The sequence below is a fragment of the Micromys minutus genome (genome assembly GCF_963924665.1).
Source record: "Micromys minutus genome assembly, chromosome: 22".
In the NCBI taxonomy this organism is placed as follows: domain Eukaryota; kingdom Metazoa; phylum Chordata; class Mammalia; order Rodentia; family Muridae; genus Micromys; species Micromys minutus.
In genome coordinates, this window is record NC_137957.1 from 13116526 (window position 1) to 13134856 (window position 18331).

Genomic DNA, 18331 nt, shown 5'->3' on the forward strand with positions numbered 1-18331 from the left:
AGCTGGGCGGGACTCAGCAACGGCGGCACGTGGGGTGGGACCTGGGCGGGGCCTCGACGGCCGGGGGCGTGGCCTGTGCTGGGGCTGTGACTGGGCGGAGCGGGGCCTGAGGCAGGTGGGTGGGGCCTTGTCAGGCGGGGGGCTGGGTTCAGGAGGGGGCGGGGTCGTGGCGCACCAGAGCGGGGAGGCGCCTGGAGAGGGCGGCGGAGACTGAGGGAGGGGACCAGACGGCGGCTTGAGCGGCGGCCGCAGCTGCAGCGGGACGGCCGGCCGGCGGCTCGGGGCCGCGCGCCGGGAACCTCACGGGGCGGTCGGGCGCCGCATCCGGGCCTGACCGCCTGCGCCCCGGGGAGGCCCCCTGCGCGCCACCGGACCAGCAGCATGAGCAGCGGCTACAGCAGCCTCGAGGAGGACGCGGAGGACTTTTTCTTCACCGCCAGGACCTCCTTCTTCAGGAGAGCGCCTCCGGGCAAGTCCCGTTCGGGTCAGCCGGTGAGTGGCGTGCTGGGGGTCCTGGCTGGCTCCACGTGTCTGCGCCCTCGCCGGGCGATGCTCGCCTGCGGGCTGCGGGGCGCCGAGAGTGGCCTTTGCCCTTTCGGCTCCTGGAAGGTGTCGGGAGCCTGTGCAGTGGGCGTGGGCCGCCCGCGGCGAGGGAAGGAGGTGGAAGGGCGCGGAGCCAGACGGCCTGGGCCGCTCTGCTGGGGACGCCGGCTGCGGGAGCAGCTCCAGGAGCCGGGAGGTCCCCGGACCACTCGGGATGGCTTCTCCGGTAGCCCTTCGGGGGTAATGGCCGGCTCACCTTGCGGTCCTAGCTGCAGTTTGCTTCCATGGCCCTGAAGTGGCTTGAGGGCACGCAATGGCCTGGAGGGACCGAGCAGCCCCCCGTGGGAGCAAGCTGCGGGGCGATCATAGGTGATCACTAAAGTCTGGGTCCTATCCGGTCCAGTTTGCGGGTGCTGCACACGTCCTAGGTAGACTTAGCTCCAGAGGGCTGAGCTTTACGCCGGTTTCTTCCTTTTTTGGAGGAAGGGTGCCGTGGGAAGCGTGGCTTGGGAAAAGTCAGTACGGGAAGTTGTGCCAGTTTCACAGATCGTGACAGGGATTATTTTTTTTTAGGGGCGTCTTCCAAACGGGGCACTTTGGCCGGACTTGTAAGGTCGGCGCTTAAACCGGTGGCCTTCTGGCCCTGGAAGCCGCACCAGGGAGCGTAGCCAGCTCGGTCACACTTTTCAGATATAGGAACTTTAACGGAACAAACTTGTTGCTCCTAAAAACACTACAGACGCACACCAGAGGTTTCCGTCAGCCCTGGAGATGAAAAACAAGAGAAACTAATCGTTCAGGGGCCCAGTGATGGAGATTGTGGTGGAGAGGAACCTCTGCCCAGATTGCCCTTGCCAACCCTTTTAAGTTTAACAGGCCATTTCCTAAAGCAAAAAATCTTTATCAGATTTGGAAGTTCTAGGCTTTTGGTCTATTAAATTTCCAAACGAAAAGGAGGAGGAGGGTGAGCGGCTAGGATGAAGTCAATATTGCTAACAATTGCTAACTCTTGTGAAGGGCTTAAGGGTATGTGGTCTCATGCTTTTACCCTCAGACTTAAGGCTACTCTCTTTACTAGGGGACCTTTCATTTTCAGTAGGACGTGCTAATGGATGAATTTGGAAGTCAGAGATAAGCCCCGCCTGGTCTACCTCCTGTGGGTCAGTTTTTGTTTTTGTTTTTGTTTTTGTTTTTTTTTTTTCTTAGTTTTTCCCTCACTGTAGGTCCTTCACCTCCTCCCATTCACCTTGTAAAGAGCTTGGGCCAGTTTGAGCTCAGTGTATTCCAGAGGCGACTAGTCATTTCCAGAAAACCTGGGGGGGGGGGGGTTCTTGAATTCTACTGGGGTCAGCCAGAATGTTGTGGTTGAAGTTAAGTTTGAGAATCTTGTTTGGGCTTTTAAAAAGTTGAAGCTGTAGCTGGGGAAGCTGAGAGTAGAGAGCTTGCCTAGTACTTATTGCATAACATGGGGGCTGTGGTTCACAGAAGTGTCTGTCTGTCTGTCTCCAGACATGTTAGCAGGAAGATCAGCAATTCAAGGTCATCATCCAAAACCCAGACACACACACTTCAAGCAGCATTTTTTTTTCTAGGTTTATGTACATTTAGAGAGTCTAGATTATAAACATCCACTTTGGTAATCGTTGTCTACTTGTGTGTATGTGCAGGTCTGTACGTATCGTGTAATACTGTGTATCGAGGTGAGGGTATGGCGCGCTGGAAATCAGGGCAGTAAGAGCCACTTCCTGGGCCCACCCATTCCCTGTCTTATTTTGAAGCTCTGTGGCCTGTTGATTCCTTCAAACATAGCAAGCGGGATGCAATAAGTTATAGGAGTGCACGGAAGAAAGGGTTCCTGGTGAGAAGGGGTTCTGCTGTTTGGTTGATTGATTTTTGAGACAGGCTCTCTACATATAACTTGGCTGTTCTGGAACTCCTGTGTGAAGCAGGCCCCACCTGCCTGTGCCACCTCTGCTCCTGCAGCCATTCCTGTCTGGACCGAGAATGTCAGCAAGCAGCTTGTGTTTTATTTAAAGAAGTGACTGTATCTTAAGTTCCTGATTGCAAGCTTGCAAGTGAGGAAGTAACGCCCAGAAAACAAATCCGCACTGGCTTAACATGTCTTCTGGGTTGGGTCAGATAACACTTTTTTACTTTGATATGATTATGAGGTAAGAGATACTTTTTCTTTCCTCTATGGAGCTTATTTATTTATTTTTTTGTTAATTAATTTTTAAAAGTTGGATATTCTCTGTATTTACAAATGTTGTCCCCTTTCCCCCCACTTTCCTCCCCCCCTTCCCCTCCACTTGTTTCCATGAAGGTGCTCCCTCTCCCAACCACCCTCTCCACCTCAGTGCCTTGGCATTCCCCTACACTGGGAAATGTGCCTACCTGGGAAAGCACACCTTCAGAAACTTCTCCCATTGATGCCAGACAAAGCTGTCCTCTGCAACATATGCAACTGGAGCCATGGGTCTTTCTATGTGTGCTCAGTGGTTGGTGTTTTAGTCCCTGGGAGCTCTGGAGGGTTTGGTTGGTTGATAATATTCCTTCCATGAGGTTGCAGATCCTTTCATCTCCTTCAGCTCTTTCTCTGGCTCCTTTGGGTCCCAAAAGAGACACTTCTTACACAGTACATTTACCTCTTCCCTAAAGGATGGTGAGAGCCCTTGCCGCAGGATCTATTCTTGATAGCAGAAATACCCCTCCCCCATGCTTAAGTTGGACCACCTGCTGGGAAAGCTCGGAAGTATGGTTTCAAAGCCAGAGGGCTCTGCTGAATACAGGATGAGAAGGGAGGAGTGTTGGAGAGTCAGGGGTAGACATTTTCTTTCTTCTTCTGCCAGGCAGGGAGACATCCAACTTCTCTCCATCTCCAATGATAACAAAAAGAGACATAAAGAAAATGGTGTCCTTTTCTCTTTATATTTTGTACCATGTTAGTCTTAAAAAAAAAAAAAAAAAAAAGGGAATGTGGATGCTGCTCACCGCATCCTACCTCATGGTTCTCCCCCAAACCGTCTGGAACATTGATCTTAGGAGAGAGACTGCTGAGTGGTTGTCTATGGCAGGCAGGAGCTCTGATCTTCTGTTTTCTTAGCAAAAGGATAACTTAAAATACCATGTTCCCTTGTAAGTATGGATGTGTATATATTAAGGCTTTCTTAGAATTTCGAGTCCTTCTTGCACATAACTTCATGACAGCGCTCAGTTCTGGTTCGTGGATTCACAAGGCTTCAGAGGATCTGTTTTTAGTTTTGAGCAGAACCACAAATGTTCTGTAGTTACTAAAATCAGACTGCCTAGAACTGTAGGACACACTCACAGCCTAAAACTATTAATGCAATCTGCTAAACTTACATGTGGTCGTTGTTTGTTGTTTTTTTTTTTTTTTTTTTTTTGAGACAGTCTGATGTAGCCCAGGTTGGGTTACATAGCTCTGTATGTAGCTAAGTAAGACCTTAAACGTCTTAGTTCTGTCTCCACCTTTAGAAGTGGTTCACAATATCAGCAGTATTTTGGCTATACCAATTTTAATCCTATATAACTGAATACAAGCATTTCCACCAGCGGTGCAGTTTTCTTTACTATTTTATTTTATGCATATGGTGTTTTGCTTGCAAGTGTCTGTATCCTACATAGGTGTCTGGTGCCTGCAGAGACCAGAAGAAGTTGTCAGAGCCCCTGGAACTGGAGTTAGAGGTAGCTGTGAACCGCTACGTGGGTGTTGGGAATTGAACCTGGGTCCTCTGGAAGAGCAGCTGGTGCTCTTAACAGCTGAGGCGGCCCCCACCAGCATTTTTGCTTGGCACAAGCTGTTTGCAGCGTGCATCTTGCCGACATGACTATCCTTACAGTCTTAATCCATTCAGCATTTGTGATTGTGTCAGCAAGAAGCACAATGGCATATTTCTGTAACTGGATTTCAAAAGGAAATCAGTCCCCAGCCCTTCTGTAACCTCGAATGAGCAGTGTTTCCGCTTTTGGCAAACATGCAAGGTTTAGAATTATTTGGGAGTGGTGACAAAAAAAATCTATGAAAAAAAAAGACTAAAAATATCCAATAATGTGATTCTTCTTTTAAGCCTTCCTTTGGCAACTGGTGCCTGTCATACTGTGACCATTATTTGTCTAGTCACACACGAGGTTGACCCCATTCTTTGTGGGGTCTCACCCCCAGTTCTTATTCCTGAATGTTAGCCACTTGCTTTCCCCTCCCTCCCTGGCATAAGTGACTGCCATTTCAAAAGGCCACATTTGGAGGCTTGAAGGCCATTAGTCAGAAACCATGGTGGAAAACTAGGGTAGTGTATATGTCCAGGTACGTCTTGTATGATGTATGTATCATAGCAAGTGCAGCTTAGCTCTCTGCAAAGTTATATACATCCTGCTTCTTAAAGTCATGGGGTCCTTCAGTTGAACATGTAGGTAGGGAAAAGTCTGACTACAGTGCCTGAACCAAAGACAAATTCAAAATCAGACACACAGTGAATCTCTGTGCCTGTCACTGCTCAGTGTATTTATTGGTTGCGACAGACTTCACTACACTCAGGTTCCGCGCACACACCCTGGGCAGTTTGCACAGTACCTGTTGACACACCACGCAAAGTTAATGGCTGTTGCCTGAAACGCCTCGTGTGAGACTGTTCTGTGTTTCGAGCTACGAGGTTCTGGTCAAATAAATAAATGGTTTTCTGCTCATATAGAAACATTATGCTTAAGTTATAGGGAACAAAGATGATTTTTTTTTCTGTTATTGTTCTTCAATGTGTAAATACCAGTTTAGCATATCTTTGAATTGTGCTGTGTTAGCTTATTTACTTTTGTTTTTGAGACCGGCTGTCTCTATGTAGCCTTGGTTGCTCTGGAACTCTGCATGTAGGCCAGGCTAGACTTGAATTCGTAGATACCCACCTGTCTCTGCCTCAGAGTACTGGGATTAAAGGTTTGTGGTACCATGTTTGGAAAAGCATTTGCTTTTTAAAAAAACAAACAAACGAATGAATGAATTTTGGCTTGGGATTAGGACAGAACTAACTCTTTTTCTGAGATGATCCTAAACATACGTTTGCCATTTTGTATGTGTGTGAATTTGCATTCGAATCATTGCCAACAATAATGGATATAAAATCAAATATCAGCCAACTCTGAAAAATGCTGAAGATTCTGTGTCTGACAGTATCAGATGTTCAGTCAAGAGGTAGGTAATTCCTCATGTACAAATAAACAAGCATAACTCTCCTAGTATGCAAACTTGCTTTTGTCCTTAGTGTTGAAATATTTCACACACACACACACAAAGAATTGTTATAAAACAAGTTCCCTTAAAATAATTTTTACCCCTATTTACTTTCTGTGTGTCTGTGTGCACCTGTGCGTGTACACACTTACATGTGCCTTGGTGCTTTGTGAAGGTCAGAAGACCACTTGTTGGAGGCCCTTGTAGGCCCTGGAGGCAGAATTCACACCACGGATTGGCTTGGAGGCAAGTGCCTTTCCTGTTGAGTCATCTCAATCTTTTTTTGAGACTGGGTCCTTTGGAGCTCAGGCTGGCCTCAAACTCATGATACACTGGCTAATGTATCTGATAACCTTCAGTTTCTGATTTGGGCGCTAGCAACAAGTCAGAGTTTCCTGCATGGCAGGCAAGCACTCTACCAACACAACTGTCTCCAGCCCCTAAAATACATTATTTTTTCATGATTTGACACCAATGATGTTTGGTTCTGTGTGCCTCTTTTACATACCCATAATCCTGCAGTCAAGTTAAAAGTTCCTCTGGAGAAAAGGGAATTTGACTAGGAACAGTTCAAGCAGCCCTGATAATAAATAAATAAATAAATAAATAAATAAATAAATAAATAATAATGCAGGGAGTTCGTATTCTCTGGGCTGTGCAGGCATTACCTGTGAGACCCAGGTGTCCTCCGTCCCATGTGTTAGCCTCTGTTTAGTTTTCAGACAGAAGCTCACCATACTGCCCAGGCTGTGTAGGCAATCCGTGGTCTTCCTCCCTCAGCCTTCTCGGTGCCTGGAATTTTAGGCACACACCACAACTCCTTGCTTGCAGCTTCTTGTTTCAAGACAGTGAACCACTGCTTTGTATATTCATTTCGTGATTAATTTATTCAGTCACCTTTGAGGGTAGGAAACTGTAAGCAGAGATGATCAGGTTTCTGATTAACCAAAATATAAACCAAAGTAAACAACCTTGTGATCAGATTTCTGGTTAACCAAAATATAAACCAAAGTAAAAAACTTCCTTTCATTTTCCTAGCCCCCTTCCCCTCCTCCCCTTCCTGTGCTTTTCAACTGAGTCTCAGGAAGCACATGATCACCAACTTGCTCAGTAGCTGAGGACCATCATTAACTCCTGATCCTCCCGGCTCTACAAACCAGTGCTGTAATTAAAAGTGTCCGGCATCATGCCCTGATGGGGTCCCGGGATCTACCTAGGGACCTTGTGTGCACTTGGCAAACAGTCTGTGTAAACAGAACTATATCTCCAGCTGATAGTTTTCATTTCTCTTAGTCCAGTTAACTCTGGCTTGGCTGTCAGCAGCTGGTGAAATGGCTTTTATTTTTAGTTACTGTTTTTTTTTTTTTTTCTCCCCCAGTTCTGATGCTTGAACACAGGACTTAGAGCTAGGTAAACATTCTACTAGTGAGTTACACCCCAAATCCTTTACTATTTTTGTCTGTTTGTTCCAGGCTAGGTAGACCAGCTGGACTCCAGCTCCCAGATAACCTGCCTGCCTCTGCTCTCCGGTGCTGGGATTACTGCTATGCACCAACATGCACAGCTAAGTCTTTTTTAATGTAAAAAGTCAGCTGTGCTCTTGACTAGAGGGTAGAGACTGGAGTGCATGACTGAAATTTGAAACACATGTGAAAAACTGTCCTAACGGGCTCTTGGGTTCATGTGACCCTGTCCAGCACATTGGGGTCTCGTAGTTAGTTACCAAGCCCATGAAATGTGGCTGGCCTGAATTGAAATGGACCGTAGGTTAAAAAAAAATACCCATCAGATTTTAAAGACGCAGTCTTAAGAATGTGAGATACATCACAGTAGTTTATAAAGATATGTTGAAATGTTAAAAATGCGAATATGAAATATGTGACCTGCTCTCTTGAGATGTAGTTTACTCATCTGCAGAAATCATCTGTGTTGGACGACTCCTGAATAAAACCATACAGTGAAACATGTTACACATACAGATGACAGTGCTTTAGGCATATTGGCCTAAATTAATCTTACCCATTCTTAAAAGCTTTATTTAAGAACATTCTACATTTATTTACTTTCAAAAATTGTTTTATTTGTCTTTGGAGGCAGTCTTCTCGCTTATGTAGACCAGGCTGGCCTTGAGATCTGCCTGCTGCGCTTGGCTCTAGAGTTCTGGGATTTAAAGGTGTGTGTTACTATGCCTGACCTACATCTACTTGTGTGTGTGTGTGTGTGTGTGTGCGCGCGCGCGCGTGTCTGTCTGTCTGTCTGTTTGTCTGCCTAACACAAATACCACTGAGCAGGTATAGAGGTCAAGGACAGCTTGTCTGAATCGGTTTCTTTCTATAGGGTGAATTTGGGGGATCAAAGTCAGCTTCCTAAGCTTGGCTGCAAGCGCCTGTATCTGCTAAGCCTCTCCATCGTCACCTGTTCAGTTTTAGACACCTGGAAACTATAAGGGTATGCATATGGCTGGAATTATATTCTGGTTGGATAGGTTTGCATATTAAAGCTGACTTAAAATCTTCATCATCTGGGTGGCAGTGCCTGGGGTCGGGGGTACCTGCCAGGCATCCTTGGAAGAGTGTTGTCTGGGAAGGGGGGCTTGCTCACTGCTGTGGGGAATAGTTCCTTCGTAGCCCTCGCTGGGTCATGCAGATCGGCATTTTAAGGTTATGAAACTTGTGTGTGGGGAACCCCCCCACCTCACCCCCATATGGATGTGAGCTAACAGGATAAAACTGGCTTGAAGGCATGCTACATGAAACTCTGTCCCGTTTACAGAGAGAAGGGGACTCATGATTTCAGAGTGTTAGAACAGAGAGCTTAATACGTATTTTAGGTGCTGTGATTGCTAACTGCTGCTCCATGATTCAGTTGGCTAAGAATAATTTACTGATGACCCTCTACCATCCTCAAGTTCTTTCTCCAGCTACTAAACAAAGGGAGCTAATGAGAGGAGGGAAAAGGGATACATTTGGAAACCAGAAGAATGGATGGATGTCTTAGAAAGATACTGGCTTTAAAAAGACTTGGAATGGAATCAACCAAGTTTCACTTTAAATAATGGCCCCCAGCCAGTGGTGGTGGTGGTGGTGGTGGTGGTGGTGGTGGTGGTGGTGGTGGTGGGCGGGAGTGGGGTGGGGGGGAGCAGTGGGGTCCAGTGAGAGAAAGATGGGGAGGGTGCTTTTCTAAGGTCATCTCCCCAGTGCTTGCCTGCATGCTAGGCTGGGTTTTAGGGATTGGGGTGAGTTCTTGGGCTCAGTTACTACTCTGTAGACCATCTTGAGCCTGACAGCTCATCTCCGTTCAATCACAGGGTACTGAGATGGCCTTTTTGCCCATGCCGTACCATGTGTCAGTTTCCTTCCCTCTTCAGGAGGATAATGGTGTCTGCATGTGCTTCCCGTTGTTCACGTAACTATTCACTGATGGGTACCTGGGTTACTGTAGCCTTTGAGTGGCCAAGCTGTACCGATGGGTGAGAGGCCTGCTTACAACCTTGCCACGCCTACTCAGAAATACCATTATTGAGTATCATTTGGCAATTCAATTTTTGATTTTTTTTTTTTTGAGAATGTTTGAAGTCCTGCTCTTCAGACCGAAAACTCTGGGATACTACTGGTGATTTTAGCTTTCATTTGATGTCTATATTGTGGTTTATTAAACAGATTCTAGGCTCCGTTTATTGGAAAAACACATCTGCGACCAAATATATCAATAATTTCTACAAAAGAACTGCAAGTACTACTTTTATTATTTCGCCACTGGAGTTGGATGCAGGCCGGGTGGGGGCAGGGTTGGTGCTATGCCAGTGAGTACTTTTTATATGCTGGTCATGAACATTTTGAGTGTGAGGTTTTTCCATTATGGGTTAATCTTTTTGGATGTTCAGACATGAAATGGTACCCGGCATGAGTTCAGACCACTTGTGTGACTGTGGCTCTGGGCTGCCTTGGCTTTTATTTTAGTCAGTTTCTTTGTACCAGACCCATAACTCGCTTAGCCGTCAATGCAGGGGAAAGAACCAGTTGTGGTGGCCGGGAACTGAGGGGCTGAGGTAGATTTCAAGGGTAGCCTATGTTGCGGAGAACCATCCTGTCTCCAACAGCTTTAACGCCCAAGAGCTCACTGGGTGTCTTGTTCTTACTTGATTTCCATTCCTGTAATTAGCAGCGACTTTAGTATTTTTCTGTTTTGAATCTTTTTGCGTGAGCCTGGTTCTGCCCACGACCTCTGACCTTTTGTCTGTGAGGCTGGTAAAATCTGGATGACTCCAGTTCAGAGCCTGGTGATCAGATGGTTCCCTTTTCCTGTGGTCGGGTGAACTTCAGGCTATCACTATAATAATAATAATAATAATAATAGTTATTATTATTATTATTATTATTATTATTAATTTTTTTCATTTCTTACCCTGTAGCAGAGGGACGTTCCATATTTTGGGGCTTTGAAATACTTGAGACCGTGTTGCAGGCTGACATCACTGAGACCCTGGCACTCAGCTTCTGGAATGGCTCTTGCTTTCGTTGTCACGTAGGACAGGCATTGCCAGGAAGGCAGAGCCATGGAAGAATGGGGAGCCGACTGTGTCCCCCACTAACCGCATGAAACGAGACTGTAGTTGCTGTTTGTCAGGAGACATTAGGGAAAGGACGGCAGGACAAAGGCCTGAAACCCACCCAGCAAAGAGAATTGCAGCGCTTGCTAGGTTTGTAGTGTTGCCAGAGGCAGTAAGTGGGAGTCCAGCATCACACCCACAGAAGTTGGTGCCTCTAGAGAATCCCTGTTGAGTTGTTACGTTCTGACTAACTCCTTTCTACGCTGATGGAACTTTTTCTTCCTTCAGCTTTTATTTTTTTTTTTTTAATTTGTGTATTTTATGTATATGAGTACACTGTCCCTGTCTTCAGACACAGCAAAAGAGGGCAACGGATCCCATTGCTGATGGTTGTCAGGAATCGAACTCAGGACCCCTGGAAGAGCAGACAGTGCTGTTAACCACTGAGCCACCCACCCCCCCTTTTAAAGCCAAGAAAACATTTCTAAAAGAATATTGCTGGGTGGTGGCAGTGCCCACCTTGAATCCCAGTACTCTGGAGGCAGAGACAGGCAGATATCTGTAAATTCAAGGCCAGCCTGGTCTACAGCGTGAGTTCCAGGACAGCCAGGACTGTACAGAGAAACCCTGTCTCCAAAAAAAAAAAAAAAAAAAACCCAAAAAAATTGAAAAAGAATTCCTGTTTGGTTTTAGGGTAGATGGCAAGTGAATCTATATTCTCAGTTCTGGTATTTGTTGTCAACGTGGTCATAGGTGTTTTTACATGCACACGATTTCGTTTTCAAACTGCAAAACAAAACCAGTAAGAGAAACTGTTTGAAACTGCACAGGGAGGCAGGCACCCATGCTAAATGAAGTCTAGTTTGCTGTTGTGACTTGTAGTCAGTGGAGCATCCTGGAGAGGAGTAGAATGGACTTCGGTCTATTGTTCGCAGGGTTTCTGTGGAGCTGAGATGAGAAGTAAGTCCAAGCGATTTTACTGCTGCTCGATGCCAGCAGATGCAGGTTTTATGGCATGAGTCGTGAATTCAGGGAAACTGGACCACAGTGAGTAATTTCCCAGCTATGGGAAAATGTAAATATTATGTACATAGCTAAAGAAACAATAACATTACGTTTGTCTGTTCCAGGTCTGTCCCTGTTTGTTTATACAGGCTTGCTGATGGCTGTTCTTCAGAGCCAGTCTTCCTGAAGGGGAAGGTGCTGCCCTTTCAGAGTGTTCTGAAGTTGGAAAGTTGCTTTCTTGAGTTTCCTCTGACCACCATTGATCGTGTTATACGGTCGTTTAACACGGAACCACCTCGCTCAGTTTGATCCTTGTTCTCTGTTAGAGGGAATTGGCTCTATAATTATTATTCTTATAAATTTCTAAATTCTTATTATTTTGTGTGTATGGGCCTTTTGCCTGTATGTATGTTCATGCACCACAGGTATGCACTTCAGAAGTTATGAGAGGGCATCGTATCCTCTGGGCCTGGAGTTACAGACGGTCGTGAGCTGTCACGTGGATGCTGGGGATAGAAACCATGCCCTCTGGAAGGAAGAACAGCCATTGCACCAGACCAGTGGTTCTCAGCCTTCCCAAGACTGTTCCTTTAATACAGCTCCTCATGCTGTGGTGACCCTCAACCGTAAAATTATTTTGTTACTACTTCATAACTGTAGCTTTGTTACTGTAATGTAAACATCTGATGTGCAGTCCCAAGGGGTCTTGACACACTGGTTCAGCCCCTTCTTTAATCACTATAATAATCATTCTTGCCAGATGGTGGAGAGAATCTGGAGGAAGGCTCTTTAGGGTAAGAACTACTTTTCAAAGGTAAATCAACTTCAGGTTCATCCTGCTGGAGGGAGGGAGGTCTGGTTCAGTTTTGTTTGTTTCTTCTCTGTACACACACATACTGCAACACACACACACACACACACACACACACACACACACACACACACACACAGACACACACACACACACACACACACACCATTCTGTTTGTATGAAGGTCAGAGGACAACTTAATGGGAGTGAGTTATTTCTTCCCTTCTGACATCTGGATACTAACTCAGGTCATCAAGCTTTTTAAAAGCTGATACAGCTGGGTGGGCTGAGTATACATCCAGGCAGTATACAGCCGGGCGGGCTGGCAGTGGTGGTGCTGGTCTTTGATCTCAGGACTCAGAGGCAGAGGCAGGCACTCTCTTGAGTTTGAGGCTAACCTGGTGTATAGTGTAACTTCAATTTTTTTTCAAACACCTATTTTGAAGGACGGCTCTTAGACACTTTAACTTCCCTTCTAGCCCATCACTTACCAGAGGTAGTGGGAAAGAAAGGATATGGGGGAAGTGGAGCTGTTTAGAAAGGTTCTTTGGAGCAACTCCTGTCTATGTTGTCTGGAGATTGGCAGTTCAGTCCATAGGTTAGCAGCTCAGTCCATTCCCAAACCTTACAGATATGCCAGCAGTCCAGTTCAGTAGAGTCTGAATGGCAAACAGGAGTCAGCAGCGGTGGCACTGCCTAGCAGGGACAGCCAGGCCTCAACCTCAGCTTGAGTCAGCAGGAGGGACCAGGAGGAATTCTAGTAGAAGCTTGGCTCTGCCTCTCAGGGAAGCTAAGATCAATGAAGACTCAAGACTTGCAGCCATTACACAGTAGCTGTATCAGCAAGCCAAGCCCAGCCTCCATCACGGTCCATGGAGTCCTATTTATACCCTCCAAACACCACATGTCCTCCGTGTGTCCTGCCTTGGCACGTGTGTCTGTCTCAGCTGATATCTGTCAATCAGCCCGAGTCCTAGAAAGAGGCAAGAAACCGAGGCACACCACCAGATGTTTTTTGGTGCATTTCTCTCTATGGAGTCCCAACAAATGCAGCTCAACTACGCACTGTAAGGTGGACCAGTACATGTGTGTCGTTATCAAAAGCTCCTTCATCACGTGTCCTCCTACGTGCTTGCTTTAGCAGAACATCCTCTCTCCAGTGTCTGCTTCAGCCAAATGAGCCTGCCTGAGCCTTTCGCCTGTGTCCATTTCAGTTAAACGTCCCTCATGTGTTGCCCTACCAAAACATCATCCAAGAACCCTTAAACTTCCGCTTTAGTACAGAGTTCCAGGACACCCAGGGCTACACAGAGAAACCCTTGAAAGAAAGAAACAAACCAGCTAGGCCTGGAGCCATGCTGGGGAGGTAGACACAGGAGGACCTCTAGAGTTTGCTGCTCAGGCTCAGCGGGAGCCTTTGCTTCAACAATGCTAGGTGGGAAAACTCTTATCTTAACCTTTACACACACACAGATGAACACACGTGCACAATGCACATGCATGTATGGACATGAATATGTGGTTTTTTCGTGTAATGCTGGGATGGAACCCAAGGCCTTGCGCAAGCAGGCAAGTGGTCTAACACTGATCTCCAGTTGGATATATGTTTGTGAGTGATGGATTGACTGGAGCAGCTATGCACAATAGTTTGAGTTTAAATCAGGCTAGCTGTGTGCCTCGGGCAAGCCATCACACGCCCCTAAGCCCCATCCGTAAACCAGCAGCCTGCATAGCATTAATAAATGTTAGCAGTTGCTATCTCTAAGAGATCCCACCCACTACATGTTAACTGAGCAGACCCTTTAACCGAGCAGACCGAAGGGAGAACTCAATGGAGCTGAGATTTAAAGTGAACCATACAGTCGGCCAAAGGACGGGAGACGACACAGCTAAGTCTCTGGCTGTACTGACTTAAATGGACAGGGCACCTCAGTGTTGTTGATAAGGAACGCCAGTTGTTCCTGGAGGTTATTACCATTATTTAACTGCTTACCATATCTTCTCCACGGTGTTCTTGTTTACCTGGGATGGAACTTTGCCCCCCTCTAAGCCTGAGGTCGCCTAATATCAAGATGTTACCAGCTTTTTCCTTTTAAGCAGGCCACCCTGGCTTGAGAGAAGATATTTGATCATATAAAAGTTTGTTTTGAAGTGTAAACTCCCTTGCTTCCTGGCACTTGGCCTGGCTGCAGGATCCTCACTGGGAGTTCTGTTCACTTGGGTGACACCATGCTTCCTCTTGGGGGCCTTTCCTTTTTCCTACAGAGTCCTGTGCTCATTGTTTGGGGACTTAGTCACTGTGCTTCTTCTGGTGTACATGACATCAGATGAGATGAGATAATGTCCACCTACTGGGAAGGGAGCAGGAGCCATGGCTGCTGTCCTCTGGGCTCTGTCCTAGGTTGTGGCTGGCCGCTCAATCTTCTCCCACCCACAGTGTCCGTCTCAGCGGGGAGGGACTGCTGACAGCTCTGGGGATTGCAGCCCTGCTGGATGCTTGCACACTTTGAATGGACTTGCTTATGCTTGAATGCCGAGTTGAGGAAGTGCAGCCAGTCATGGGATCTGTTTGTCCAACCCTGCAGAGTTCCTTTCTACTCTGGGGGTGGGGGTGGGGGTGACATTTGGGATTTTTTTTCCTTTGGTGACATAGAAGTGAATATTCAGCAAAGGTTAACACATTCTCTCTCTCTCTCTCTCTCTCTCTCTCTCTCTCTCTCACTCACTCATTCTGTGTGTGTGTGTGTGTGTGTGTGTTTTGAGACAGGGTAAGTTGTGTAGCTTACCTGGAACTCAGAGATCTGCCCACCTCTGCCCTGATGATGCACCCCTGCTGTCAGGATAGTTTGCTATTTCAGGTGTTGGCATTGTTGATTAGCGACAACTTGGTAGGAATTTTTACTGAGGCAGTGTTTCTCAGTATGTTGGCTGGCGAAGAGGACTAGAAGACACCTAGGGTTTTTTTGGAGGGAGGGGGTGGAAGGTTAGGGTTATTTTTGAGGCAGGATTTCTCTCTGTAGTCCTGGAACTCAATCTGTAGAGCAGGCTGGTCTTGAGCTCAGAGCTCTGCCTGCCTCTGCCTCCTGAGTGTTGCTGGGACTAAAGATGTGCACCACCGTGCCCAACGAGACAGCTAGTTTTGAATTTGCCATTACCATTTCTGGGAACTTCGAAGTCTCGTTTATCAAGCTCCTTGAGTATTGGTTTCATAATCTTTAAAACAGATTCTGAAAGAGGAATGATTGCTGTACTCTTCATCTCAAGTCTCTCTGAGCTTCCAATCTGGCCTGGAAGACCTGTTTAGAAGTTTACAGAACAGTTTTTACCTGTATCTTCTAGTGTATGTAGTTGATTGTAAATTTTCAGCTTGTGTCATATTGCAAGGAATAATGAATAGTTTTCGAAAAAGAATCCCATCTCTTTTGTTTATTTTCATCTGCAAAGTGATTGAAAATCAGAGCACTTGATATCTGAGTTTAAATTTCACTTGGAGTCAATTTTGTTGTTTATGGAGAAATCTTGGGAGAGATGACATTCTGGTGCATTGTTGGGCATATCAGGGGGCTTGCGAACTTAGTTTTCTGTCTTCTAGATAATCTAGATTGTGCATTTGACAAAGACAGAATGCTCTCTGGTCTATATAATACTGTAGTTACCAGTTGGTTTCTAGAGGACCACTGTGGGAAACCATCCTTGAGCATTTTGTTATGAAAGAGTGCACACACTGAGAGAGTGCACACACAGAGTGCACACACTGAGAGAGTGCACACACTGAAACCTAGACGGTCTCTCAGCCGGTCACTCCATATGGCCTGTTGGTGCAATAGGAGCTGGAATCAGAACACAGATGTGGGGGTCTGTGGGCCTTGCCTTTTCTTTTTTGTAAGTAGAAGGAAGTATGTGCTAAATCACGATGAAAATATATATTTAATGATACACAGACAGGCACAGAGTCTTTATTACCAGATGAGTATGCTCTGTTTCAATGTCATTGGCAGCAGTGCACACCCACCACACTACTCATGGAAGTGTTGTCCTACAGTGTTGTGAAGGCTGTTGCTTTATTAGACTGTGTGCTTTATTCTCTCCTCTCTCTCTCTCTCTCTCTCTCTCTTTGTGTGTGTGTGTGTGTGTGTGTGTGTGTGTGTGTTTGTGTGTGTGGTGCCTGGCACAGGAACAGAGAGAGCCCGATTGATTTTTGTTTTATAGTTACTGGCATTGTCCAGAGCCTTTGTGTATGCTGATTGTTAGTGAATTATATCGCCGGTCTAGTTGCATTTGCTAGTTTACCATATGGTTTTAATATGGTCAGACTTGTGTATGAGCTGTAATCAAGAAGGAGAAGTTGGATTAAGGCAGAAAAACAAGTGGCTTGTTGTTTTGTTTTTGCTTTCGATAGAGTGATAAGAAGTGGTAATAGGTTCTGCATTCACGTGGAAGTGAGAGATTTCATCTGGAATGGAAAGGGCTTTGGCTCAGGGTGGAGAGACCCGGCTCCTGGTCCACACTGCTTTATTAATCCTCCTAATTACTTCTCCGACAAATTTTTTTTTTTTTTTTTTTTTTTTTTTTTTTTTCTGGAGTGAAGGAAGGTTAGGGAGGATTTCTTTTCTCATGAATGTGTTGGAAGTACACAAAGGGAACTGAAGCGAGTTGAAATGAGCAAATATGAAGAGTTGTTTCTCTTGTGAAGGAGGACATGTTTTGAGAGAGATTGAGGGGCTCATGGTATATTTAATTCACCTATTTTTGGTGCCAGACAAAGTACTACACACACAGTACTACACACACAGTACTGAGAAAACCCACCAGTGGTGCTGTGCTGTTTAAGAATCCAGTCGGCTTGCAGTATAGCCCAGTTGAGAAAGTGCTTGCCGTGGAAGCATGGGGACCTGAGTTCAATCCCCAGAGCCCATATCAAAAAGATGTGTGTAGTAGCTGGTGCCTGTAATTACAGCTCTTGGGAAGTGGAGACAGGCATGTAGATCCCTGGGACTCATCCAGCCAGCCTAACATGTGGGTGAGTTCCAGACCATCAGAGACCCTGTCTCAAAAACAAGGCAGTCCTCTCCTGAGGAACAACACTTGAGATTGACCTCTGCTCTCCACATGTGTATGCACACGTACTGTTCACACAAACACGCACGCACTTGCATACACAAATAGAACCCTCTGCTTAGTAAGCAGGAAGGACAGAAGAGGTGTGGACTGGCCACTGTTGGGTTGGTGCAGCATGTAGTGGGGAGGAAGTGTGCTGAGAAAGAGTTTAATTTTTCATTTGCTTCTAATATCTCCCCTTTTCCAACTGGTATGCACTTACACTGCCAGTAAATGTTCTTCAGGATACTGTCTTTAGCTGGTTAAATCCTATTAAGAAATGATACAACTTGTTTACACTGGACACTTCTCAAGACTTCCTTGCCTACTCTGTAGTTTCTTACCCAGGCTCTCTATTTTTCTGCTTCTTTGATATTGTCTTCCTCTGGTTGCTACTGTCCATTAAGGATTGTCTTACTGAACAATGAAAACTATCACTCTGGATAGCTCTGCCTATAGTAGGCATGCAGGTGAGTCATGATTATGGGAGGGTTAATGTGAGTCATTCATCTTTTTCTCCCTCCCCAGTGAAATCCCTATTGAACCCAGGGGTTTAAGCATGGGAGGCAAGTGCTCTACCCCTGAGCCACATACCCAGCCCCACTTCATTGGTTATTTTACTTTAAAAAGGGAAACAAAACTACTTTTATGTACTGTGTGTTGGGACGTTGGCTGTCAGAGAGCAAGTCTAGGAGACTCTTCTTTATGTGGAGCCTGGGGATCGAACTCAGGTTGTAAGGCTTGACAGCACATGCCTCGGCCTTCTGAGCCATCTCTCTGGCTCCACCTAATTTTATATATTTATAAAATTTATGTATATATAAAATATAATAAATGCATTGTGTGTGTATGTGTGTGTGTATTTTGCTTGTTTTGTTTTGCTTTTTTGAGTTTTGAGACAGGGTCTCACTATGTTGCCCTGGCTGGCCTGGAACTCACTCTGTAGACCTGATCTCCCGCTTCTGGGATTAAAGGTATGCCTCGCCATGCCCGGCTGACTGTTTTCATCTGAGTGATTTATTGTTGTTGAGACACTGTGTGTCCCAGAGTAGCTTTGAATCCTGTATAAACGAGAGAGACTAGA

General features: G+C 46.0%; 1 protein-coding gene across 1 annotated transcript in view; it reads left to right on the top strand.

The window, feature by feature from the left end:
• The first annotated feature begins 210 nt into the window (after nt 1-210).
• The window catches only part of RASSF3 (Ras association domain family member 3), a 60835-nt gene continuing 42714 nt past the window's right edge, over nt 211-18331 (top strand). The window contains exon 1 of the mRNA XM_080935254.1: nt 211-492. Coding sequence (XP_080791380.1) covers nt 382-492 — 111 coding nt within the window. The 5' untranslated portion in view covers nt 211-381. The remainder of the gene's footprint in view (nt 493-18331) is intronic.